Source organism: Aspergillus steynii (assembly GCF_002849105.1).
Source record: "Aspergillus steynii IBT 23096 chromosome Unknown P170scaffold_5, whole genome shotgun sequence".
In the NCBI taxonomy this organism is placed as follows: Eukaryota; Fungi; Ascomycota; class Eurotiomycetes; order Eurotiales; family Aspergillaceae; genus Aspergillus; species Aspergillus steynii.
Genome location: NW_020194402.1, coordinates 696,854 through 721,603, shown reverse-complemented (window position 1 = coordinate 721,603; position 24,750 = coordinate 696,854). Strand labels below are relative to the sequence as shown.

General features: G+C 51.9%; 10 protein-coding genes across 10 annotated transcripts; 4 read left to right on the top strand and 6 right to left on the bottom strand.

Annotated features, from left to right (window-relative positions):
- Nucleotides 1-1,063: 1,063 nt before the first annotated feature.
- Nucleotides 1,064-1,312, top strand: P170DRAFT_359994 (uncharacterized protein; the record flags this gene model as incomplete). The annotated part of the gene is made up of 1 exon (XM_024844391.1): nt 1,064-1,312. A coding segment is annotated over one exon (249 nt), but the record flags the coding sequence as incomplete, so codon positions are not given.
- Nucleotides 1,313-1,912: 600 nt separating this feature from the next.
- Nucleotides 1,913-2,251, bottom strand: P170DRAFT_476413 (uncharacterized protein; the record flags this gene model as incomplete). Its single annotated transcript, XM_024853346.1, has 2 exons — nt 1,913-2,039; nt 2,109-2,251. 2 exons carry the CDS (start codon nt 2,249-2,251, stop codon nt 1,913-1,915), a joined length of 270 nt encoding a protein of 89 aa, XP_024703038.1.
- A 643-nt stretch (nt 2,252-2,894) lies between these two features.
- P170DRAFT_359489 (serine/threonine protein kinase) lies at nt 2,895-4,209 on the top strand (the record flags this gene model as incomplete). The annotated part of the gene is made up of 3 exons (XM_024844360.1): nt 2,895-3,067; nt 3,124-3,464; nt 3,539-4,209. 3 exons carry the CDS (start codon nt 2,895-2,897, stop codon nt 4,207-4,209), a joined length of 1,185 nt encoding a protein of 394 aa, XP_024703037.1.
- Nucleotides 4,210-5,054: 845 nt separating this feature from the next.
- P170DRAFT_437478 (uncharacterized protein) lies at nt 5,055-5,784 on the top strand. The gene has a single exon (XM_024849374.1). The coding sequence runs from the start codon at nt 5,066-5,068 to the stop codon at nt 5,375-5,377; it is 312 nt and encodes a 103-aa protein (XP_024703036.1). The 5' UTR covers nt 5,055-5,065; the 3' UTR covers nt 5,378-5,784.
- A 233-nt stretch (nt 5,785-6,017) lies between these two features.
- P170DRAFT_437477 (urease accessory protein UreG) lies at nt 6,018-7,112 on the bottom strand. Its single transcript, XM_024849373.1, has 3 exons — nt 6,879-7,112; nt 6,716-6,814; nt 6,018-6,647 (listed from the first exon to the last, which is right to left on the bottom strand). The coding sequence occupies exons 1-3, from the start codon at nt 7,049-7,051 to the stop codon at nt 6,107-6,109; spliced, it is 813 nt and encodes a 270-aa protein (XP_024703035.1). The 5' UTR covers nt 7,052-7,112; the 3' UTR covers nt 6,018-6,106.
- An 865-nt stretch (nt 7,113-7,977) lies between these two features.
- On the bottom strand, nt 7,978-10,498 carry P170DRAFT_359224 (LIM domain-binding protein; the record flags this gene model as incomplete). Its single annotated transcript, XM_024844342.1, has 5 exons — nt 7,978-8,508; nt 8,562-8,828; nt 8,882-9,169; nt 9,235-10,094; nt 10,192-10,498. 5 exons carry the CDS (start codon nt 10,496-10,498, stop codon nt 7,978-7,980), a joined length of 2,253 nt encoding a protein of 750 aa, XP_024703034.1.
- A 2,008-nt stretch (nt 10,499-12,506) lies between these two features.
- On the bottom strand, nt 12,507-13,277 carry P170DRAFT_196350 (uncharacterized protein). The gene is made up of 2 exons (XM_024842739.1): nt 12,655-13,277; nt 12,507-12,574 (listed from the first exon to the last, which is right to left on the bottom strand). Exon 1 carries the CDS (start codon nt 13,104-13,106, stop codon nt 12,756-12,758), a length of 351 nt encoding a protein of 116 aa, XP_024703033.1. The 5' UTR covers nt 13,107-13,277; the 3' UTR covers nt 12,507-12,574; nt 12,655-12,755.
- On the bottom strand, nt 13,034-15,497 carry rfeD (putative transcription factor RfeD). Its single transcript, XM_024842738.1, has 5 exons — nt 15,053-15,497; nt 14,664-14,832; nt 14,442-14,596; nt 13,909-14,322; nt 13,034-13,845 (listed from the first exon to the last, which is right to left on the bottom strand). Exons 1-5 carry the CDS (start codon nt 15,173-15,175, stop codon nt 13,174-13,176), a joined length of 1,533 nt encoding a protein of 510 aa, XP_024703032.1. The 5' UTR covers nt 15,176-15,497; the 3' UTR covers nt 13,034-13,173.
- A 4,622-nt stretch (nt 15,498-20,119) lies between these two features.
- On the top strand, nt 20,120-21,552 carry P170DRAFT_447645 (FAD/NAD(P)-binding domain-containing protein; the record flags this gene model as incomplete). The annotated part of the gene is made up of 3 exons (XM_024850899.1): nt 20,120-20,803; nt 20,860-21,066; nt 21,118-21,552. The coding sequence occupies 3 exons, from the start codon at nt 20,120-20,122 to the stop codon at nt 21,550-21,552; spliced, it is 1,326 nt and encodes a 441-aa protein (XP_024703031.1).
- A 776-nt stretch (nt 21,553-22,328) lies between these two features.
- nscE (NAD-dependent epimerase nscE) lies at nt 22,329-23,562 on the bottom strand. Its single transcript, XM_024849372.1, has one exon. The coding sequence runs from the start codon at nt 23,460-23,462 to the stop codon at nt 22,503-22,505; it is 960 nt and encodes a 319-aa protein (XP_024703030.1). The 5' UTR covers nt 23,463-23,562; the 3' UTR covers nt 22,329-22,502.
- Nucleotides 23,563-24,750: the final 1,188 nt, after the last annotated feature.

The window sequence follows — 24,750 nt, the reverse complement described above, 5'->3', positions numbered from 1 at the left end:
ACATGATAGGCGAGTTACCAGAGAGATAGCGAGAAAGAGCAATCCTGCGAGCCGAATTCGGCCTGCAATCGACTGGGCGAGCTGCGCAATATCTGTCTTCATTGTGAATCCCTCATGAATACTATGCCGTAAACCAGACTGAAGAAGGGAGACGATGTAGTGACTTTTTCTAGGGTTCGGAGGAACAGCCCCAGAATAAACCACAGCACGTCCGGGGAGAACGTAAGGAAGAGGAAGAAAAAAGAAAAGAAAAGAAAAGAGAAAAAGAAAATTGGAAGTGGCATTCGGACTAGTAGAAAAGATACGCCATATTTATGTTCGGCGTGATCACTTACTTCTCTGGAAATCTTCATCTGGGGGCGTGGGGGAGATTTACGCTTTCCATCTCAATATCTGCAAGTTCCATTGGAGGCGTCACATTCCCGGCGGCAGGAGTAGCCCCTTGCATATCTGGCAGGAAAGATTGATTTCAAAATCATACAGGATGATCTCTCACAACAGGAACCCGCCAGTAGAGAAGTGGAAATCGGAAGAATGACTAGGGAGTCCCTGCTGCTACTGTTCTGATGTATGCAATATTCTGTCTGGAAACGCAGGTCAATTAATCATGCACGATGAAGTGGCCTCCCACACTAGGGCAGACCGACAAAATAGAGGCTGACATCGCATACACCGCTGAAAGTGGAGTTTTCTGATAAAAAGCATTGAACGCGTCGGGCCAGCTCGGATTCAAGGTTTATGATTTTGTTGACCGCATGAAGTTCGGACATCTGCCGCGTTGAATAAAGACTCTGCGCTGAAAGCTCTTGTGAAAGGGCCCGGCCTGTTCTGTGAGCAATAGGGCCAGCTTATGTATAGTTTTGATGCAAGTTGCTGTGATAGCTCAAATTATCAATAAGCTGGCCCGCCCTTTCATGCTGTCTTGGACATTATCTCTTCGTCAACGGATTGGTGGCTGCTTATCCAGAAGCAAGGCTATAATCGCGATGTGAAAGAATCACATCAGTCTAGGATGGTCACGATCTGCAGCGTTTTCGAAAGGCCCTCGTGGAGGATTCTCTAGTATACAGACGCGCAGGCAGCGGAGGTCTGGCGATTCGGAATAACCTCTTGGGACTGCATTTGCAACGGGGAGAAGAGCCAAAAGGCCAGGAAAGCCTTTCTTGATCATCACAGTTACGTCCGCAAAGTGGTGCCGCCAGAGAGGTTGCTGGAGTTACATCCCCAGGATGGGTGGAAACCCCTCTGTCGTTTTTCGAACCCTTCTGAGCTGAGGAGCTCTTACCCCGTGACAAATGACACGTGGACATGACACATGTTATGAGAGAGGTTTTGAATACTTTTTCTCCTAATACTAAGACGGGAGAGCAGTCCATTTCGAACCAGGCATATAAAAGCAGCTAGACATCCACTTATGATCAACATAATTCTACTCGGAATGCCAAGGCAGATCTACGCAACTATGCCACCAAGGTCAATTCGTTGCAAAGCTACATATAAACGTCATAGTACGTCTTCTGGGTATCGCTCAGACTTTTTCATGGCTTACCAGTCCTGTCAACTTTTACGCTTGCCTTGTCGTTCTCGTTCAACCACTATCTCAATGAGTTAGTCAATAATCACTCAAGATTCTAATTCGCGAAAAGCATATCTATTGAAAAAGCATTCTATGCAGGCGCTTGGCTTATTGAAGCAGAACTTTGCTCCTGTACGCCAGAACTCCAAATGCAGTGACAATCTAAAAGCAACACCACCAAATCAGCAGCTTCCACACGTCTACCGCACAAACGCCAAACCAATAACTCTAACAACCAGTAGTATATATGCTACGAAGTATACCCAAGTACCCATTGAAATACTCGGCTTTGCCCTTTGTCGCAGATCTCAGGTCTTCAATCAAGGAATGGTGCTATTAGACAGCCTTTCCCTCTCGATCGATATGCTTCGTAGTCACAACATATCCGTTATACAAGTATACGACTGTGACATGCAGCGGAGAGTCAGGGTTGGTACCACCGGTATGCCAGGTCTTCTGTCCACTGTTCAAATTTTAGCAAAAAGGAATATCTTAACTAGAGGGGAGAAGGGTAGAAAAAGGGAGTACAAACTCATGTTCCGGTGTACACTTCACCGTCGCCCCGTTAATTTCCCTCGTGTCTTTCTCACTGTATACTGTCACTGCACGGTCCACAGAGGGGCTTCGTCTCTGTGGATTCGTGTAGCCAATATCCTTGGGTTCTGTGAGAGGCATGATGGAGACGAATGTCTGCATGTATGTACAGCTAAATGTTAATGGGGGAGATAGGGTGTCTTGTCGAATCGGTGTACGTAACTTCCTGCAGGGATGGGGTATATAGAGTTGGTTTATATACATTTTTTATCTTATGACTTTGTACATGAGTGTTCTGATCTCTCCGTCATTTTTCTGGCCTCATAAAAGACTATTTGCATCTCGAGTGGATTAAGCTGGACATCGTGGCATGAGGATCTTTGCGGTGGACAAAGTACCCAGATATCTCCGGTAAGGCAAAAAGAGGAGAAAATGAGGACTGAGCTATAAAGAGCGTGGAAATAGAAAGAGCTTTCCTTGTCTAGAAACATTAGATCCGTAAGTCTGTCGGGTTTATTGTTCGGTGGGCGTTCTTCATGGGAACTACAAAGGGCTCACTCCCATCTCATTGGCTATTGGTTGAGACAAACCATCTGGCAGAGTCTTTGGCCGTGAGGAATCTCCCGCTTCATCAGGGGCCTTCCAGTCCCTGGATCTAAGACTGTGATGGGGTATTTAGGCCCTCCATGTCGCTGTGGTCGATGGCATATCCGCTGAGGCAAATCCTACACTCTCAACACACGCTTTCACCACATACCTTGCAAAACACGAATCGTCCCACAAAATGTCCAGCGACACGAAGAGAGACATTGAAGAAGGCACGCAGGTGTACGCCCCAAGAGGCTTCCATCCAGTGTACATCGGCGATGTGTTCAACGACCGCTACCAAGTCCTCAACAAGATCGGATACGGCGTCTATTCGACCGTCTGGCTGGTGCGAGACCTTAAACCCGAGCAGTAAGTCGATACTCCAGAACCCCAGCCCCCAAACCAAAGCTAACACACATCCACAGACCAGGCCCTGAGCATGAATTCCGAGCCCTCAAAGTGCTCAGCGCCGAATGCTACGACAGCGAACGTCGCTTCTTTGAGCGAGAGATCTTGACGCATTTCCGAACCGCAGGCGGCGCTCTGCTCGGGTCCAGGCACGTCTGTCAGCTGCTGGATGACTTCGAGCACCACGGACCAAATGGAATGCACGTCTGCCTGGTTTTCGAGCTGATGGGTGAGACGCTGCGCACTTTCGGCGCGTGGTTCCCGGAATGCGAGATTCCGAACTACTTGATGCGCCGCTTCACCATCCAGCTCCTGCTGGCTCTTGACTGTTCTCACACTCTCAATATCGTCCATACCGGTAAGCAACCCCTGCCTATCCTATCCCTTTCTGCCCCCGCCACGTACATCCTACTAACAGCGCTGCCTTGCCAGATATCAAACCCGACAACATCTTCGTCAAATTCAAAGACCACTCCCGGATCGAATCCTACCTGAAGGAAGTCCCAATTCCCCAGCAAGACCGATCAGAAACCCAGTACACCGTCGTGCCCTCCACACCCCTCCGCTATTACTACTTCACCGAAGCCTCCGAATTCGACATCGCGCTCGGAGACTGGGGCGTCGCCAGCTGGACAGACCGACACCTCTCCAGCCTCATCCAACCCGTTGTTCTCCGATCCCCCGAAGTCCTAATCGAAGCGCCGTGGGACACACGCACCGACTTCTGGAACCTAGGCGCCGTCGTGCTCGAGTTGTTTCGCGCGGTTCGCATGTTCAGCGGATCGGCGGGGCGGGGCGGCCCCTACGAGCTGAAGGAGCATCTGAGGGAGATTGTGGATTTGTTTGGGCCGTTCCCGAGGGCACTTCTGGAGAGAGGGAATCAGGACCTGGTGCGGGAGTTGTTCGATGATGATGGCACGATCAAGGATGCGCCGCCGATGGTTCGCCCGGCGCTGGCGTCGAATGCGTTCATGCCGAATCTCCATCCGGAGGTGAGGGAGGAGTTTGCATCGTTCCTGCGCACGGCGATGATGATTGATCCTGAGGAGAGGGTTTCGGCGGAAGATCTCTTGCGTCATCCTTGGTTGAACGCGCTCCAATAGATATTTTGGAGATAAGTTTGGCGAGACGGAGGGAAGATTCCCGTGAAGTTCAGTATTACTACTATAGATCAATTGGCACAAGCTCTCCTCACAGTATCACATCGCTATAGACAGGACGAGCTCTGCAGACTTGGGGTTGGATTGAGTCTGTGTTACATATGTGCACTATTTCTTATTATAGAGTTCCTGGTCCTTTAAATACTGAGGCAATTCATTACCCGGCTCCCCTATATTGACCTTACCTTCTTTTATACACCCTGTAAGCTACTCCATGTCAATAAAATATTTCTCTCGGTAATAAACACTTGTAGGATGAGAACCCTTGATATTAGCAACATGACCTTGTTTTACTTCAATCAGGAAGACGTATCAACTACAGCCCTTGAGCTATTTTAGAAAGCAACATTAGTATGTATACTACGCTTTATCTATAGCTTCTCTTTAAACTAGGAATATCTATAGCTGTGTAATTATCGTGGTGCTGCTTTTTATTCAGGCTGCGGGATTCGGTCTTTGAGGATTTTGTATAGATATAAAATCAATTCGCAAACTATCGCAAGGAGTACCTAAAGCGACATTTAATAGGTGGTTTCGAAATGTCCCCAGTCAATCACTCGGTTAGAATGGAAGGACCCACGTCCACGCTGGCCGATGCCGCTATGGCGATCCTTGTCATTCGACTCAGTATTCCCAGAAACAAAGGGCCACGGTTCCCCGACAAACAGCATTCCATCTCCTCAGGTTCTCCGGACGCAGGATCGGCCTTCTTATTAATCCGTGACCGAGACCCTTCACCGCTCGATCTCCTCGGTTTCAGGGGGGCGCAACTTACTTGCCTTCTCATCATTCAGACAAGATGAACCTTCCTCCCACCAGAGTAATCATCTATGCGTGCGAAACCGATATCACCGGCTGCCCCCAGAGGCGTCATGTCCAAATTGGGGAGGATTTCTGCGAAACCGTCTTAAGTCGTGCATTCAACCCTACACTTCATCCGGCGGGGTACGACCACATCCATATTCCGGCGGATTTCGACTCGCTGAAGCCTCTGAAGCGATGGTTCATTCTGGATTTAGATGTCACTCAACCGCTCAGCCAGGAAGATCTTTTGCAGCTTCCCCATCACGTATACCTTGCCAGTCAGCAGGGTCAGGGTGGCACATTGTGAGATGTCCAGAGAAGGTTTTGGATATCGACTCGACCACCCTTTCTGACTACACAGATCCTTTATCCCCCGCAGTCGGTGGGCTGACAAGGCAAAGGAACGGGCTCTTTCGTACGCCTGGGGAGGGAAAGAGGAGCAAAGGATTGTGGAAGATCTACGGAAGGAGATGCATTATGAGGAAGAAACAATGCCCTAACACCCTCGCTCGTTACATTCTAAGGCGTCTCTGGTGGTGTGTCCCCCTTAGACCCCTGTCTAAGGCTGTCTGGAGTGGACTGACCTGGGAAAGACGCTAAACTAGCCCCAGGAATCAAAGGAAAGCTCCCAGCATAGATTCAGCTACTCACAGCCATCTGAGCAGTCAGGTCTATTGTTGCTAGAAACCCATACACAGGCCGTGCACTAACTTCCTTTGCTATGTAACCTATAGTCCGCGCTATCTATAAACTAAGCATATATGGCTACGGCATCTATGGTTCTGTTGGATATCGTCCCATGAATATAAAGTAGACTTCTCAGCTATCTAGATATCGCTTCCAACTGTTACCCTAGTGGGCAACTACTAGAGTGTAGTGTCGATAGCATCTAATATCAAACAGTTTTAAGTAAAGACCGCAAACCAATTCATTCAAAAAAAATCCTCCAATATTCGTATATACAATTTCACACCCCCTTCCCTACCAAACCATCCCCATCTCCAACCCCTACCCAATACCCAAAATCAAAATAAATCTACTCCTCAACACTCCCCGACCCCCTAACCGCCCCATTCTTCCACCTCACCAGACTCTCCTCATACGCCCCACTCCCCTTCCACGCACTAATAATCAAATCCACAATACTCCTCATACCCTTCCCATTCTTGACCTCCGCGAACACCGTCGGCCCGCCCTCCCTCATCTTCGCCGCATCGCGCTCCATCACCGACAAATCCGCCCCGATCAGCTGAGCCAGATCACACTTATTCACGACCAGCAGGTCCGAGCCCGTGATGCCGGGCCCGCCCTTGCGCGGGACCTTGTCCCCGCCCGCCACGTCGATCACGTAGATGATGAAGTCGGCGAGTTCGCGCGAGTAGTTCGCTGCGAGGTTATCGCCGCCGCTCTCGATGAGGAGGAGGTCCGTGGAGAATTGCTTCTGCAGGGTTTGCAGGGCCAGCAGGTTGGCGCTGATGTCTTCGCGGACGGCGGCGTGCGGGCAGCCGCCGGTTTCGATGGCGCGGATCCGAGACGGAGAGAGGGCTTTATGGCGGGTCAGGAATTCGGCGTCTTCGCTGTGAAAGGGATTCGTGTTAGTGCATTGGTTGTGGTACTAGGGAAGGAGAATGGGGGGGAGACGTACCGGGTGAAAATGTCGTTCGTCACGGCCGCAATGTTATACTCTTCGCGCAGGGCGTGGCACAGCGCCAGCATGAGGGCGGTCTTGCCGGATCCGACGGGACTATATATAGTGCCGTTGATTAGTATATGTAAACGATTCATACGCTCGGAAGGTGGATGCCCACCCGCCAATGCCGATGGTGAAGGCACGGTCCTTCCAGTCGCGGCCCTCGATGAGGGGCATCTCGCGGTTCAGATACGAGCCGGGCCCGTCGAGGATCTCGTGCGAGTGGCCGTGGCCGCCGAAGTCATCGTGCGAGTGGCTGATGCCGTCGTCGTGGGAGTGCGAGTGGGCCATTTTCTCGCGATGTGGTGTGCGGTGCATGTAGATGAAGGAAGAAGATGGAGGGGAATGAGGGGCCAGTTACACTTATACCGAAAGGCTAAGGAACTACGCACCGGCAAACTCTCCGCCGAGCCCACGGAGACTGCCGACGGGGGCCTCTGATTGGCGTGGGGCAGATCCACGTTGACATGATCCGATATGTCACGATAAGACGATCTACAGAGCATACCCAGTAGACTATCTGGCATCTACTATACAGTATATACTCTACTATAGTACCACTCAATTATCAATCTTCCCATTCGGCATGACATACAACATAATAATATATTTCCACAGAAACAAAACCCAACGCCAAAAACGTAGCAGTCGCCAATGGTAGAACATGGATATCAATAAAATAAACAGCGCACCAGAGTCGGCAAAGAAAAACCGGTATCGCTATTGGGAATCGAGCTCAACGACTCAACAAGACATCAGCCCCCGACGGGCGTAAAGGGAAAACCGTACGATCAGGACTCCGAAGAAAGCCAATTGCAACGCGACAATGACGGTGTGACTGTGATCGACCATGCCTGAGGACACCCGGGAGCCTTGCTTTTCCACGTTCAACAGGGCCTCAAGCTTCATGTGGTCGAATCCGGCCGGTACCACCCAACCAACGCAACGGACACCATGAACCAGCAAGAAAAGGGACACAAAATGCTAGGGCAACGAGCAAAAACAAAGAAAGGAAAAGAAAGAAAAATCCCAGCAATCCCGCAGTGAAATCGAGAACACGAGATCCAATTGGAAAGAGAAGCGATCAAAAGCGAATAAAGAAAACCCTCGCACGATCTTCCAAAGATACGCCAGTTCCCCGCCTCTTAAGACTGAAAAATAAATCGAGAACAATGCATCGTGGTAAAGAAATTAAAGAATAAAAACGGGTGCGCAAATTAGCTGGACCCCTTTTGTCTCTTCCCCCCAACTCGAGGACTGGCCTTGACCGTTTTGGGGCCGGGACCGGGGGCTCCGTTGACATCGCCCGCTCCGCCGTCGTCCTCCATCTTCACGGTGCTGGCACGTCGCCGTTTGTTGCTGACGTTGGGGCTGGCGCTAGCGCTGTTCCCCTGAGCAACGTTGGGCTGCACCTGGCCGGGAGGCACCATCCCGGGAGGGCCAGCCAGATGGCTTTGGGCCGGGCTGGGCTGAGCCGAGCCACTCAGGTGCGGGGATCCCTGATTGCCCGGCAGACCCAGGTGAGCCATGGCCGGCGATGCGAACTGATTGGGCCCGCCGATGCTAGGAGCCCGCGGGTTTTGCACCTGCTGCATGGCGGGGTTCATGGGGCTGGGCATGAAGCCGGGGTTCGGATTCTGCATCTGCAGCGTGTTGACCAGATTGCGCAGCGCATCGGGCGGAGATAGTTGCGGGTTTTGCTGCGAGAACTGGAAAAGCATTTGCATTTGCGAAATCGTCTCGGCCACCTGGGATTGTGAGAACATATTACAAAATAATCATGCGACAGATAAAGACGTACCTCGAGGAAGCTCATCACAGCGGTGGGAACGCCATTCGGCGTTACCATCGACTCGGGCAACTGGATTTGAGGTTGCGGGGGCTGCTTTGCCTGACCACGCTTGCCCATGTTCTTGGAAACCTTGGGGCTCTGCTTGAGGTCGGGCGATCCCAACGCCTGCAATTGACTTCGCGGAAGATACTCGGTGTGATTCATGACCACAATGTCAAGCATTTCGATCTTGTTGCTCATATCGAAGTGGGCCCTTAGTGTCCCGTTGGTGAAGAGCTATAACGGGTTAATCGACTACGCAGCAATTTGCAGGAAAACTGTGGACAAACCTGAGTGTCATTTGCGAACCAATAGATGAACGACGTTTTGGTGCTCTCAACGATGTGGCCACCGTTAGGCGAATCCCTCTCCCGCGCGGCTTCGACAACCATTTGAATATGACGAATGCCGCTGGTAAATTGCGTCAAATAGTAGCGCGCGAGAGCTGGCGTCGCGATCTCGAACTGCTTCGAACCGGACTGCGGGTTGTACACGCCTTGTCGCAGGACACCGTTGGGCGAATAAAATCGTTCCACGAAAGAATTCCAATACGGCAAATCAAGGGCCTCGCCACGGCTCTGCGATCAGTTAGCATGCAACCTTTCCAACTGTCCATCCCTCCCCAATTATCGCGGTGACATACGGTGAAATTACTCAAGTGTTCGGCGAAGTTACTGAGACATAAGATAGTGGCGCCCTTCATTCCCATGCGCTGCTGCATCATCATGGCGGCATTGTTCTGCTGTTGTTGCTGCTGAGCCTTGAGTTGGGCCTCCTGGGCCGTCATTGGCTGCTGCGGCTGTTGACCCGGCTGCTGGCCCTGCTGACCCGGTTGACCTGGCTGCGGCTGCGGCTGCAATTGGGGGGGCTGCGGCTGCTGCGGCTGTGGGCCGGGTTGCTGGGCCTGCGGCAATTGCTGAGGTGGCGGATTCGGGGTGGGCTGAGGCTGAGGAGCGACAGGTTGTTGAGGGGGCGGCTGGGAGGCCGGCGGCTGTGGCGGATTGGACTGCGGTGTGCTACTGCCCTGGTGAGGTGGCGGTCCGGGTTGGGGCTGGGGGGTGACGCTTTGCGCATCGTGCACGGGTTGGGGTTGAGCCGACGCCCGCTGCTGAGGTGTCTGCTGTCCCGGCTGTCCCGCTGGATTGGGCTGCTGAACCTGCTGCGCTTGATGCGCTTGCTGCTGGGCCTGCTGGGCCTGTTGCGCCTGCTGCATCGCGAATATGTGTTGCTGAGGAATGTTCTGGGGTTGCCCATGAGGCATCTGCTGCAGCTGCATCTGCAAATTCACCGGTCGCATCCCCGGGGCCTGCATGGCAGCGAGTTGGGCGGGATTGATGCTCTGAGTGCCATTTGGTAACGTTACCGGAAGTCCGCCATGCTGCTGCTGCTGTTGCTGTTGCTGCTGTTGTTGTTGTTGCTGGTGTTGCTGTTGATACATCATTCGCTGTCTAATGAGTTGTTGCTGATGCTGATGCTGCTGCAAAAGTTGAGGGTTGTTCGCAACTACAGACACAAGGCGTTAGTTAATTGGTGTGACGGGCGGACGGTGACCGCTGTTTTGGGATGGCGGGGAGAGACGACCCGGCATCGGGAAACTCACAATTCTGAGCAAAATGCGGTTGTTGGAACAGATGGGCCTGAGCCGGTCCCAGATGAGAAAGAGCATGGGCCTGTACGGGACCTCCAGGGGCAGTTGTTCCTGCGCCAGGAGGCATTCCGCCCATCATCGGTCCACCCTGAGTGACTTGAGGTCCGCCCGACGCCGACACCCCAGGGTGGACTTGTTGAACCATTCCCGCCCCGGGATGGGCATTCGGGTGTTGACCGGCGGCCAGCGGGTGACCCGGAGGAAGACCATGGTGCTGAGGAATGCCTTGATGGGCAGGAAACGGCTGCGCCATCATCATCGCTGTACAACGAAGTCGCCGATGACGGGACTCCTAACGGTCGGGATCAGGGGGGCTGGAGAGGAGGCGCGACCGGGACGAGGTGAAAAAAATGCACGCGAAGACAGGATAGAGATCAAAGGTATATAAAAGAGATCGGAAATTAATATAATACGAAATAAAAACGGATGGACGGCGATGACAGAGGGTATTTAAAGATTGTCGACCGTCGACAGCACAGGATGAGGGCGAACGTCGGGACTCGAAAAGCGCGCTTGACGTGGAGGCACAACAGGGCCGCTTTTAGTGTCGGAGCGGAGGCCAAGACGTGGTGGACGGGCGACTGAGCCTGCGTCGGTATCGTCCAGAACCACACGGGCGCAGGAGCATGGATCGAATCGGGCTGAATCGCGGGCTGCCCTAGAGACTCAATGAGGGTAAGTTGACGGTCGGGGAGGCTGGCCGGAGGGGAGGAAAAAAAGAAAAGAAAAAGAAAAAACAGAAAAAAAAGGATGAGGTTGATTGAGTAAGATTGGGTGGGAGTAGGGAAGACACGGAGGCCGGGCAGATAGTGGGAATTGAGAACGGGTTTAGGGGAGGACGGAGGTGTGGAGGGGCTTAGGGGCCAACGAAAAAAGAGACGGCGCACCTCTTGCGATCGCCAGTTCAATCGCTCGGTCGAAGAGCGAAGAAAGCTGGCAGTCCCGATGGGAGTACAAGCACACCGCCCAACGATGTGAAGCGACTTAGCACTTAGGGCAGAGGCCGTGGGGAAAGGGAAATGGAGAGGGAGGGGGGGAGGAGTCGGAGGGGACCAGGGGGGAGGGAGAAAGAGAGAGGGAAGAATGGGCGGGAAAAGGGCACAAGATTAGAGATTACAAGAGAACCGAAGACGATCGGAGTCAGAAGAAGATCATGGCAAGAGATCAGCCGGTCCTGAGGCTTTTCTTCGCTTTGCAGCCGGGCCTGCGCGAATCATGCGAGCCGCTAGTCCGCGTTCGGTAATCCTCACGTGAGTCTGCCTCGGCCCCGGAGGAACGTCGCCCCGTGGCCGGCGGCTATTTTTTTCGGTGCCCGCCTCGCGTTTTTCTTTTTTCTTCCCATCTTGCATCTTGCTTCTCACCAGACTCTTCCGGTTTCTTTTGGAAGTGGCAGACAGCGTTCAACCGTTTGAATGCTGCAGAAGAACTCGCAATGCCATGACACCAGTCCAGTAGAACCTGGCCACAGATCAAAATGATGATCAGACCACGCCAACTAACCGATCAGCTCACCTGCAGAGCTCCATGACAAGGTTCGTTCTGACTTTTCTCCCTTTTTTGCCTTTTTGCCTCCCATTCCCCCTTCATGTTCGAAGATGATAAACCCTTCTTACTTCTTCATCACCTCTGAATCGACCCTGACGAGGTATTTCGGACCTTCCATTCCCGGTCGGTCTGCTACTTGCCAGTATATTGTGTCTGAGAACATGCCTTGAATCTTGACAAGTTTTACTCCACCATGCACATGGACCATGGGCTAACTCTGTGTCAAATAGGTCAATCACGGTTTCGTGCCACCGAGTGTCGGACCATACGGGACTGCGCGGAGGATCAGCATTAGCTATAATTATCGAGTTATTATCTTTTCTACTTGTGTGTTGATGGGCGGGTTCAGCTTGCACGGTGGTGTGGTGTGTCTGCCCTGCGCTTGTACTGTGCTTGTAATGTAGTTGTAGCTTCATACGGCTCGGAGGCTCCTTCATGGGCGAGACCCAGTCTTGTAAAGATTTAAAAAGGGTCAGACTTTAATCTCAAGGGAGAAACTTTTTCAAGAGCTTATGCAGTAAAGCTTGCCTGTGTGTGTGGATCCCTCAAACATAAGCGTTGCGTGTCTCAGTGAGTTGCACTGTTTCGAGGTCGCTGAGCACAGTACTATATATATTCATTCCTTGGTTGTAAAATCTTCATCGAAGACATAAACCTGAGCACTTCGAGTTGTTTAGGGTCGAAAGCACTCGAAAGTTCCAACTTCTTGCGAGAGTGTGTTGTGCCGTAAGCCATAACAGCCAAATATATATCTCAATTCAGACACAATGCTCAACCCCAAGACCAATGGCTGCATTCAACCAACACAAACACTCGCAATTATAAACGTCAGATAAAGAGAATATATTCTAAAAATGGTATTGAGCTTACCCACAAAGAATGATCCAACTCTACCAATCATCAAAATCATAAACATAAAGACAAAAACCAAGATGCCACACCATACAGTGTATATAAACCGCCCAGCGATATTACACCAACCGCAGCATGCGCACAGAAAGACCAAGAAAAACAACCAAAAATAACAACCAAGAAAAGTCCAGCTTTTTCAACCATTTCGTTGTGGTGGTCTGGGTAGAGATATTTGTACCTAGGTCTCCCCCTTGACATGGACAGGCATGGCGAGGCTTAGACTGAAGGACAAGATGTGAACAAAGCGAGTGTACCACGCACGATTGGCTATGTTGATGAGATCCGTATGCCTTGATGTTCGTGTCATTTGAAACATAATTTGAGTAACCGTGGTCCCTCAAGCCATTAATCGTAACTTCCGTAAAAAACATAAAATCCTGAAAAACCAAACAAAAAACAGAAGGGCGCATGTCATAGCTCCTACTGGTGGGTGCATTGGCCGTATTCGTTGGGCGAAATTCGTCGGGTCGATGCACTTCACCTGAAATCAAGCTGGAATGATTTCCATTTGCCGCCCACCGTTCGGCATCGCGGGCATCCTCGAGGGCCGGGGTAGCTCGTGGGACCGTGAGACATGGCGCTGCCCGGGCTCGACGTCACATTTCGGAATGACGTTGGAGGGCTGCCGATGAAGGTCACCACACATTCGCGGCAGACTCCGCAGATGCACTCGGTGCAAGCGAAGCACTCGTTCAGCGGCCAGGACCGCTTGCAGCTGGCACAGTAGATCTGTATTTCTTTGCTCCGGAAGGATGCCGGCGTCGGGTTTGAAAAGCGATGATGCTGGCGTTGCGATGCCGAGGCTGGGAACATGTTCAACACCGGGCTGGAATCCGAATTCACCGAGGGGGGCATATGAGCCGAAAACCCAAAGTTTCTGCCGGACGTGGTTGACGCCGAATCCAAGGATGACTCAATGGATGGGAAGGGCTCGAGATCACTGTCGCGGTTGCGCGAGGTGTCGTAGGGCGGTGGCGTCAGGGACTTGTGCAACGGAGAGGCCGCGTAGGAGTGTGGTGGGAAAGGCCGATGCGATGTTGGGGGTGGAAGTCCTTGGAATGCCGGCGGCAACGATGAGCGATGCTTGGAGTTTAGATGACCGGATGTGATGTGAGATATCAACGGCGGAATGGTAGGAGAACGGCCAACCTGAAAACCCATAAGTTAGTGAAACAAAATCCTCCCGATGGATTGCAAAATTTTGAGACATACCTCGGAAGTCCGTTCATCATCTGCCTCGGTAGCGGAGGTGGCCGCTTCGATCAGGTCCTCCCAGCGTTTGCCCTGAGCCCACGCTGCGGTCTGCGGCTCGGCCGATAACGCCTTCCGATCTCCCAGGCTGGGGCGCCGTGGGTATTCCTTCGACTTGTTCCGTTCGTGTTTGGGCTTCCTGGCTCCGGTGATTGACGACTTGCGAGGACGCGGCAATTTGTCCCTTCTCTGGATAGGAGGCAGTGTCGAGGAGCGACCAGGCGGGGAATGGTTCAGGATCGACGGAAGGAGTTCTCTCGGGCGGGGGGACGCGAACGGAGGCAGGGATTCCTGTTTGAGGTGATCCCTGAGCGACGGGAGTTCGATTGAAGTTCTCATGCGGTCTCGACCAATATCATTGTCGGAATGGGTCTCCTGAAGCGACTGGTTAGTCTATCTGCTCCCATACCCATTCCCCCTTCGGGCCTCTCTGTTGGTGATATTTTTTGAACGAGGCGTAAAACCCTGGATGTACCCGACGTAGCCAAACATACCATATCTGTATCCCAGTCAGATGCTAAACGGTTATGGTGCAGCTGGGCGAGGGCGACGGCCGCCGTAGCAGCCGCGGGGTGGGTTTCATCAATACCGCGCGGGGTGGCGGGGGAGCAGCTGGCGTCCGCCACATAGATGTCTCTGTCTGCCACGTCTGTGAACCGTCAGTCGTGGTCAAAAAAATAAAACAAAAAAGTCAACTAGGAGATCAGAATACAGACCATTGCGTCGTCGCGAGGGCGTGGAATTGGGAGGCGATAGGTGAGCTCGTTGGTCCGGCGGGGTAGTGACCATCAAGATAAAGCTCTCCTCCGTAGCCGGGAGCTTCGGAATATAGTGGTTCGGATGGGCCCGACGGATGTGCTCCTGCATGGAGCGGTAGCGCTTCTCCTGAATGGCAGCATGGTTGTTAGATGCGAACATCGAAACAATGGAACTGGCAAAGAAAAGAGGCCTCCTGGTCCGGTGTCCCCCTCGTGTTCGAGCAATTGCTGGTCTTTCGCCGACTGCTGCAACGAGAGGCCAACCTTGCATGAAGTGGGGCGCCCGAAGGAGACCTAGTGGTCGAGGCCACGGCAAGGCAGGAGAGAAAGAGAGTCATGACACTCACACCCAGACATCTTTTCCGACAATTGGAACCGTCGTTATTCTTCAGGGGACAGACGACTTCATTGTTGGCGTCGGTGACAGAGAAAGAGCTGGTCAGAGATGCCCGGGGCGGCATGGTCTGCATGAATCCGTTCTGGCGGCGGGGTTGATCCGGAGGGGCCAAGTCAGCCAGCAAGCACACAGACACGGTGCGTGAGGAGCGAAACGACAGCCTTCGAAGCGGAGATCAATTCAACAATCCAAGGCCGAGCTCGCGATTCATGCTCCGAGGACGGAATCAACAGAAGATTGAATGGAAGGCACAATAGTAAGCAAATCAATGGAGGGGCACCGATAAAGAGGGAGAGAGGGGTGAGAAAGGAGAAAGAGGATCAGATTGAGTTAATAGCAGGTATGGAAGTAGGTTGAGTAGTAAGAAAAAAAAAAAGCAAAAAAGAAAAAAAAAAAAGTCCAGATAGGTAGATAGGCCCGTGATAGTATTTAAGAATGAGTAATAGAGAGAAAGAAAAAAAATGCTGCCACTACTGCAACCACCTAGAAAGTCAGAGGAACTAGCTCGGAGTCCATCAGAGGGCAGAAGAGGTAGGGGGAGGAGAAAAGGGTCGGGAGCTCTGCGATTGAATGTACTGGTGGGTGAGCCAAGCTAACGCAGCCGGGTTTAGGGTGCAGTGGGAAACGAAAATGACAGGCCGCGGATTGGAGCTCTGGATTTACATGAAAAGAAAAGAAGAAAAAAAAATTAAAAAAAGAGGAGACTAAGGGGGAGAAAATGGAAGGCGAGCGGCGGGAAAAAAGGTGGAGGGCGAAATGGAGGGTGGAAATCCACGGGGAATGGAGTCGTACTGCAGTTGTATGGAACGCAGTCAGAGATTCGGACAACTTAAAACCACTCTGCGCCTCTGTTCAGCTCCGGAGAACCCCGACCGCGTGGCCTTGCTGTTCTTTTTCTCTGTCTTTTCCTTTCCTTCCTTTTTTCTTTTTTTGTTCTTTTTTTCTGGTCCGAGGCATGCAGGCCGGCAGGTCACAATCCGCGATCTTCATGAGCCAGAAAGCTCTCCCCGGTCAGTTGATAAATCGAGTCTTTGTTCGGCCTGAAAGAAGGCAGCTCCTCGGCACAGCTGCTGTATTATTGAGGGTCGGCTCAATAGCACCGGTGTCACTGGTAAGGATACCACCTCCGTACGCAGGTAGAACCAAGGAATCCCCGATAACCTACCAGATAGGTTACTGACTAGTAGAGAACTAAGCAGCTGCAGCTATTCAAGTCCAGTAATGTGGCAGGACGCTGGAAGGATGTGCGGTAAGGTAATTTATTCTTACGATTTTCTTTCTTTTTTTTCTTTTCTTTTCCTTTTCGTTTCTTTTTCTGCCACCAGATTCACGGAGCTGTGCAGGCTGCATGGTACCTAAGAGCTACCGTAGCAGCTGTGAGTAAGAATAAGCATATCCCTTGAAGTTATCGCCCGAATTCTCCCTACAAGGTATGCCTCCTGATGCTAGTGGCACAGCATGCGACCTTCGCTTCTGCCGATAAAGGCGCCTATCGATAACCCAAAACGTGGGACAGTGCGTGCCCGTACGGAGTAGATTTTTTTTGTTTTACTTCTATTTCCATTCACCAGTACCTATGTCCTATTCATATTAACGACCCGAAATCTTCAGATTCAAAGATTCGAGACCAGTTTAAGACTCGACCTGTCCATTGATATGCATTACTATTCTAGTCTTCACGGAATGCCGCACACAGTAAGCATGACTGGGTATTGAGTCGTACCGGTTTCTGACACTTCTCGAGTGGGGGGGACAGGCCCGTACCGTAAAGAAATGAGGGGTGTACGCAACTCACCGGCGTAATAAACCAAGAAAAAAAAAGGCTCAGATTTGAATAAACCCTTGCTCACCTGGTGTCTTTCGATCGGCCGCACTCGACGCGAAAAGGAGGGTATAGCAGAGTGTTAAGGTTTCCTAATTGATATCTAGCGGTGATAATAACCCGATGACCATGTGCTGGTGCTCACGAGCAAATTTCCACGATTCCACGAACCGAGAAAATCATCTTATCTGGAAATACGGGACGATACGAGACGGTAACGGCGACCAGCACTTCGGGAATCTCGGTGGAACTGCTTCCCCTCTTTGGGAGGTTTGCGAGTCTGCGACAGCTTGCAGCACGCAGCAAATAATAATCCTCACTGAACTTCTTAACCAGCTCAGGTACTCCGAGGACGGGAAGGACTCGAGGGGAGGGTTTTGCCTTTTTTTTTTTTTTTTTTCTTTTTCTTTTTCTCTTTACTACTCGGTAGGTTACCTCACAGCACGCGATAAACGAGCTCCGTCCTCAAGCAACAACGGAACTGCTGGAAGTTGATATAATCGATGATATTTCTATTTCTTCGATGGAAAGGAAATCTTGGTTGTGAAACCTTACCCACCACAAACACAGACCATGACCACCACCTGACCATGTGCACTTTTTGCCCGGCCCCTCCCACACCAGCTCTCCCCAGCTCCGAAGTCGAGAGCTCCTGCAACAGGATTTGAGCTCCAGCTCGAGCTTTTTTTTTTTTCTTTTTCTTTTTTTTTCTTTTCACTCTCGTTTTTCATTTTTCTCCTGCTTTCTGACTTTTCACTCCCTGCCTAGAACCGATTAGGCTAAGGTTAGTGGCGAAAAAACCCGCTTAGCTCGACGCCACTCCAGTTCCTTATTCCCGTCTGAGTGGGGCCCCCCGAAACAAGGAGTCCCGTAAGGCCCTTGTATGTATGTATGTGCCTATTTTTTTTCCAGCCAGAAGCGACAGAGACTCGGCATAAGATTGAGCAGAGTTTTTTTACGGGGGTTTCTAGAACGGTGGCAACGGCGATGTGCCGGGCTAGAACTGCAAAAAAGGGGGAGCTGTGTCCATGGATGAGGGTGAGAAAAAGGAGAAGAGCCGAGGAGAAGAGCGGGGAGAGGGGAAATCAGAAATCTACTCCGTACGCAGTAGGTAACTTGCTTGCAAAGGAGGGGAAGCTGGTAACGGAGTATTCGGGGGGTAATGATTTCACAATACCTACGGCGGATGTTGGACCTGGAAGTGTAGTAGGATTCAGGAAGAACGTACAACCCTGGCGGTGCTGGAATCACACCCTCAGTGCACGGAGTGGAGGGGTCGATGCCCAATTTGTCTACAGGCGAGGATAGTTGCCGTTTATTCCCGTCTTTTGGAGTCAGTTGGTCGAACGGTACCTGAGAGGCTGGGGATGGGGACTGCGCTTTGACGGTCGAATCCTGCTCCATCCTAGGGGTTCACCTTTTAGTCCTTGAGTTTACTGCGTATTCACTCCTACTCCTAGAGCTAGCTACCTCCGTATTCCATTCCAGGACGGTGTAGACAGACAGAACAGTCAGCTTACTATCGATATGGCGTGGTTGCAAATAAATCCTAGGAAAGATATAACTCAGCCCGGCGTGCCACAATGTTGTTTGTGTGTATTGTAAACGAGCCCGTTACGCGGCGCAAACGGGCCATACGCCCTAGTCGATGCAAATGCTTTGACGGGCTTGTTCTAGAAAAAATGCAAGAACAATAATGCCTGCCATCCACCGCCTCCGGTGTCGAGTCAGCCGTTCGAGGTTTTGAATTTTTCATCCCAGCCTTCCATGTGGGGAATGGGAGGTTTTGGTGTTATTATTAGAGACGGACGTTTGCCTTCGTGTACGTAGTAGGTAGATTGTAGACTGGCAGAAAGAGCACACTGTCTCGTAGAAATACGCTGAAGCCTAGAAAGTACCCAGATCAGCGCAGAATCACTTGAAGTCCTCATCCGGTTTACTGGACATCCAGCTAGTCCTCCTTACAGCCGGGACGTATGGACATGTACCTACGGCATACTCCAAGGATTCATCGCATACTAGCATCCAACATTCCCAGGGTCATAAGCTGCATAAATACGCGGGTCGAGAACCTCTCCACCTTGCTCCGTCGAGATACTTACGGACTACGGAGGAGGAGCATGTATGCACGTCCATCTGCGTCTTTTTTCCCCCCTGCCCTGCTCTGCCTTTCGAGCGGATGGAACGGCCACAGTTGCTTGCCGATTCGGGCGCATTGCATGAATCAAAGCATCGTGATTGGTGGACTGAGGGTCTTTCGGTCACGCACGGTACCCAATGGGATCAGCCGCTTTGGCAAGAATTTCCCCCCACTCGCGTTGCGGGACGTTTTTTTGCTCGGCAGTTGCAGTTCAGCAGTCTTTTTAACTGCCTGCTGAGGGAGGTCGTACGGCGTAGGGAGTATGTAGCCCTTACTGAGGAATGGCGTTGGGGTAGCGAGGTATTTATTGTGTGTATGTGGCAGATTATAGCATTTTGGTATGTTATCTACCTACTCCGTAGGTCTAATGGATTTACGGGTAAGCTTGCCGATGCCGAGGATCCGCATATCCGCAGAACACAGTGTAGGCACAGCAGAGAATCCCAGAGACCTGCAAGAAAGCATGTTGTGAGCTAGAAACTGCCTGTTAGCCGGGCCTCGTGTCAATGTTCTTAGAGCCTACAGCTTCCAACTCTCTGCCTCGGACTCGCTTGCTCTAACCCCTAACCAACCCCAGTGTATGTACCCCATAGCTCCATCGGATCTGGAACCCCCCAAAACGGAAACTAGCTACACCACCCGTGGACCACAGCTCCGTAAGCAACATCGGAACCCGATGATGAGAGAAGCGGGACACCCCAAAGCTTGATACGGCTACTACTCACCAGAGATCCGCGCTTCGCCGTACAAAATATCGGTTCGCTTGTCGACCGGCCAAGAAAACCGCTCTCCCAGGTCCCGATGCCCCACGGGGAGACGGGGCTGCTTGCCTTCCGATGGACCTCTACCCCGGAACCGTCCTCCCCAACCTGGATCCGAAGGTATACGCCACCCATTCGGGGTGGTGATTGGAAGAGCGAGAGGCCGCGAGCCGTGTGAGATTCAAAAGGCCGCGGTGCCCCTATCAGAGGATGCTCATTTCCAAGACTGATGTCTACATTTCCCTTCTCTTATTGTTCTTGATTCACCCACACCCACAACGTTCGTTATAATCAATGTCTCCGCCCAAGAAACCCTTCCAAGTCGCCGTCGTCGGCGGCGGCATTGCCGGCCTCACGCTGGCCATCACATTACATCATCGCGGCATTCCCGTGACGATCTACGAGCAGGCCTCTGCGTTCGGGGAAGTCGGCGCCGGCGTCTCCTTCGGACCCAATGCCGTCGAAGCCATGAAAGTCTGCCACGGCGGCATCCACGCGGCGTTCGAGAAAGTGTGCACGCGCAATCTGTGGCCCTCCAAGCAGAAGGTCTGGTTCGACTACCTCGACGGACACAGCAAGGGGGAGTCATTGCGCGCCCACAACGCCAGTCGCCAGGACATCGCGTTCACCATCTCCAACTGCATCGGCCAGACGGGCGTCCATAGAGCGCATTTCCTCGACGAGCTGATCAAGTTGATCCCTGGGGATATTGCGCGGTTTAATAAGCGGCTGGAGCAGATTGGGGAGCGGGGTGATGGGAAGCTGGTGATGAAGTTCGCGGATGGGTCTGAGGATGAGACGGATTTGGTTATTGGGTGTGATGGGATTAAGTCGCGCGTAAGGCAGATCCTCGTCGGTGAGGATCATCCGTCGGCGAATCCGTCGTATACGCATAAGTATGCCTACCGCGGGCTGGTCCCGATGGATAAGGCGATCGAGGCGATTGGGGAGGAGTTGGCTTCGAATGCGTGCATGCATGTGAGTGATTCTGGGGTTTCGAGCTGGGTGTGGGTTAATGCTGAACGATATCGCAGATGGGTCCTGGCGGCCACATGTTGACGTTCCCCGTCAACCAAGGCAAGACGCTGAACATCGTGGCCTTCCACACGAGTCCCGAGCCCTGGGCCGAGTACCCCCGGTTGACGCGCGACGGCAGCCGGGAAGAAGTGCTGCGGGATTTCGCGGGCTACGGGCCCAACGTGATTAATCTGTTGAAGTTGACAGATCCCAAGCTCAGCGTGGTATGTTTTAAGCACCCTGTTTGCGAGGAAGGAGATCTAATTCGGTTCTAGTGGGCGATCTTCGACCTCGGCGAGAACCCTGTTTCCACCTTCTACAAAGGCCGGGTGTGTATTTCCGGCGACGCTGCGCATGCCACGTCACCGCACCATGGTGCTGGAGCGGGTTTCTGCATCGAAGACACGGCTGTTCTGGCGGCTATGCTGGAAGACGATCGGGTGAGCTCGGTGCAGGATCTCGAGGCGGTGCTGGCCACGTTTGATAGCAGCCGACGAGAACGCACGCAATGGCTGGTCCAGAGTAGCCGGTTTATCGGCGACTGCTATGAATGGCGGGCCGAGGGGGTGGGAAGTGATTTCAAGAAGATCGAGGAAGCTATCAATTATCGCAACGGCATTATTGCAAATGTGGATGTTAATCAGCTGTGCGCTGAGGCTGTGAAGGATCTAAGGGACAGGTTGGATAGACCGGTCAAGGGGTCTCTATAGACTGAGATTTAGATTATTTAGATTATCTGTATATAGGGGGTATGATTTGAATGCAGCATAGAACTGTATATATCATGTTCATATTTCAGAGTCTCCCTAGTTTTGTAATAGCCATTCTCGCAAGTTAAATGCATCGAATCGAGCGCATGAAATAGCCAATCTATATTTTAGGCAAATCCTCACCTGCCAACAACACGTATGCTGATCTTCCCAATAAACTCTTCCACAAAAGCCACAAGAAACATGAACAACCAACAACACCTAAACACCAAGTCCTATATATGCAAGTTTAACTTTACCCAAGCCTTCCATGATCCTCCTGACCCCTCTCCCTTCCTTCGTATCTTCACTTCTACACCGTAAACAAGACCAACAGCAAACCGAACCAAGCCATAATCCATAAGCCACGCAACCAGCCGTCCACCCGTTTAGCTTATTTGGCCACGGCACTCAAGTCCGGAAACGCACTGCGGCGTATCGGAACAAGGTCCAGGAGTCGCTTCCGATGACGACACTTCGTCTTCCGATATGGAGAGGACCCACATCGATCTCCAGTTCTCCACAATCCTCCCCTCATTCTGCTGGAGGATTTGCGCTTGGCGTGGGTTGGACTTGGCGAGTTGTGTTTATAATATAATGTGAAGTGTTGGAAGGATTGGTTATTTAGAGTCAAGAGGATGCTCTGGGTGTAGATGGTGAGGTGGCTGTTGTATACTTTGTGGTTACTTTGGTGGTGGGTGGATGAGTCCAGAGGTATAGGCCAATTACACTGCCCTGTGATATGTGCCAGTAGTCATTGAAAGTCTCTCGGATGTAAGCTATTCCACCACCAGAAGACGTCATGCATTAAGACAATTCCATCATCCAATAGAACTTGCTAGGCATCGAAATCGCTTTGACTAGTAATCCAAAGCACCAAACAAACAATCCCAGGATTATTCACAGCTTATTCACAGCTTTCCCGCCGCCTGAGCCTTCTTAAACTCCTCCACCACAGCCAGATAACTTCCTGATTGAATCTCCGACAACAGGCTCGGTCCGACCGGCTCCCAACCCAACTGCTCAACCGCCTTCTTGTTCGACGCGCGATTCACAAGCCCATAGAACGCAGCCAAGAACGGTCCCCAACGACCCGCCGCCTCCTCCGCGGTCATCGACTTCACCGGCACCTGCGCCGCCTCGCCAATGGCAGTCGCCATCGCCTTGTACGTGGTATCGGTATTGGCCGTGCCATTGAAGATCTCCCCGGCCTTTGCCTTCGCCGCCGCCGCAAAGTAGAGCCGTGCCGCATCGTCCACATACACATTCGAGGCACAATATTCGCCATCACCCAGATAGACCGACTCGCCCGACTGCACGGCCAATTTGATCAGCAGCGCCGTGAACCCGGTCGTGGTGCCGCGCCCATACACGTACTGCGGGAGACGGAGCGCGATGGACCGCACGCCCTTCTGCGCCCAGGACAGCGCGTTCGCCTCCGCCAGATGGCGCGGGATCATCGGGTTCTCGGGCAGGGGGCTCGATTCGTCGGTTTCGCCGCCGCTGGGGTCGGGTGCGACCATGGCGGTGCCGCCGGTCGTGATGAGCGGTTTGTCGGTGCCGGCGAGCGGCAGGGCGAGGGCGTTCACGGCTGCGGTGTCGAGGGCCAGGATCTGCTCGTAGGGCTTGCTGAAGTCGTGGTCGAAGGCCAGGTGGAAGATGATGTCGGCGGCGGCGCTTTCCTGCGAGAGCATGTCCAGGCTAGTCAGGTCGCCGCGGACGGGCGTCGCGCCGAGAGAGGTCAGCAGAGCGTCGCCTTTTTCGTTGCGAGAGAGACCTCGAACGTTGTAGCCATCGCGGATGGCGAACTCGGTGACAACGCGGCCGATGAAGCCTGTGGCGCCAGTGATGAAGATTTTCTGCTGCGCCATGATGAATGGTTTGGGTGGGGGATTCTGGAGATTGGCAAGGAGGATAAGATGATGGTAATCAATTTGAGAGATGGTTTGAGAGAGACTTGAGATGGTTAAGTAGGAAAGTAAAGGGAAGTGAGATTGCGGAGTTTGGGCGGGCGTCGGATTTAATGCTGTCAAAGCACCGTCCGCTCTCCAATCACGTCGACTCCGAGGTCAAATTCCCTGGAAATCATCCGGTCTTTGTTGAAATCCAAGTGAATCACCTCGGGGATTTCTAAATTGCTGCCTGACCCAATGGTGTAGTGAATGGTGGCTTTGATTTACCCTAAACAAGGTAAGCTTCGAATAGTGTCTCGATGAGCAGCTACTTTGAACCAGATGGATGCCAATCGGGAACATAGAAACTGATTTCTTAGAGTCATAAGTACAATTTCCCATGGAAGACGAGGGTTGCTGTACGGCTCCAGCCTTGCGCAAAGTCACCGGCATCTCGTGGCTTCGCATTGACCTGATCTATACGAGAAGCCAGTTCGTGTTCTGGTCATAGTACTTTATCTTTTTATCCTAACCAATGACTTCATCGAACACGGTCTATATTCGTGGCTGCATTTCTAGTATCTCTACATTGAACCGAACTGCCGTTTACTGCTCTAATAAGTTGTACTATACGTCAGTATGGGTCTTTAGCAAGTGAGCAAGCATACCATCCCAAATTTAATTAGCTTTGCAATTCTCTACGCTGTTATTAGTGATTTGAACACGGACCATGTCTTACTACGATGCAGCTGGAATGCAACTATTTGTCTAGATACTATTGCTTGGTATGTATCTGAAATGCGTCATGTACGACCAGTCGCATTGGTTACGGAACTAATTGAGATTCGGAGATTATCGGTGGATTATGAGAGCAACTCCGAAAATGTCACGAAGATCCAAAACATTCCATTCTCAGCAGAGAGAAAGAGAGATCCTATTACATTCCGCTTCTTCGAGACCCCCTTTATCTGCCGTGTGCTTGGGTTTGGGAGATACAATATCGTTCCCTCTACTTTCCCCAACCGGGATTCTTGAAATTTGCTACCTTCTGGAGATGCTCGCTCATAAATTACGTTTTACTTGAATCAGAGCCTTCTTAATGGATCTTTATACGGAAACGAGATGACAGAAAGGTCTCTTTACCGCCAGCGTCGAACAAATCATCCTGATCATCGGTCCACATTCCAAGCACGATTGGTGATATCCCTCCATGATGGTGACAGATACCTTTGCATCAAGGGATCTTACACTCACCATGAGGTATTCG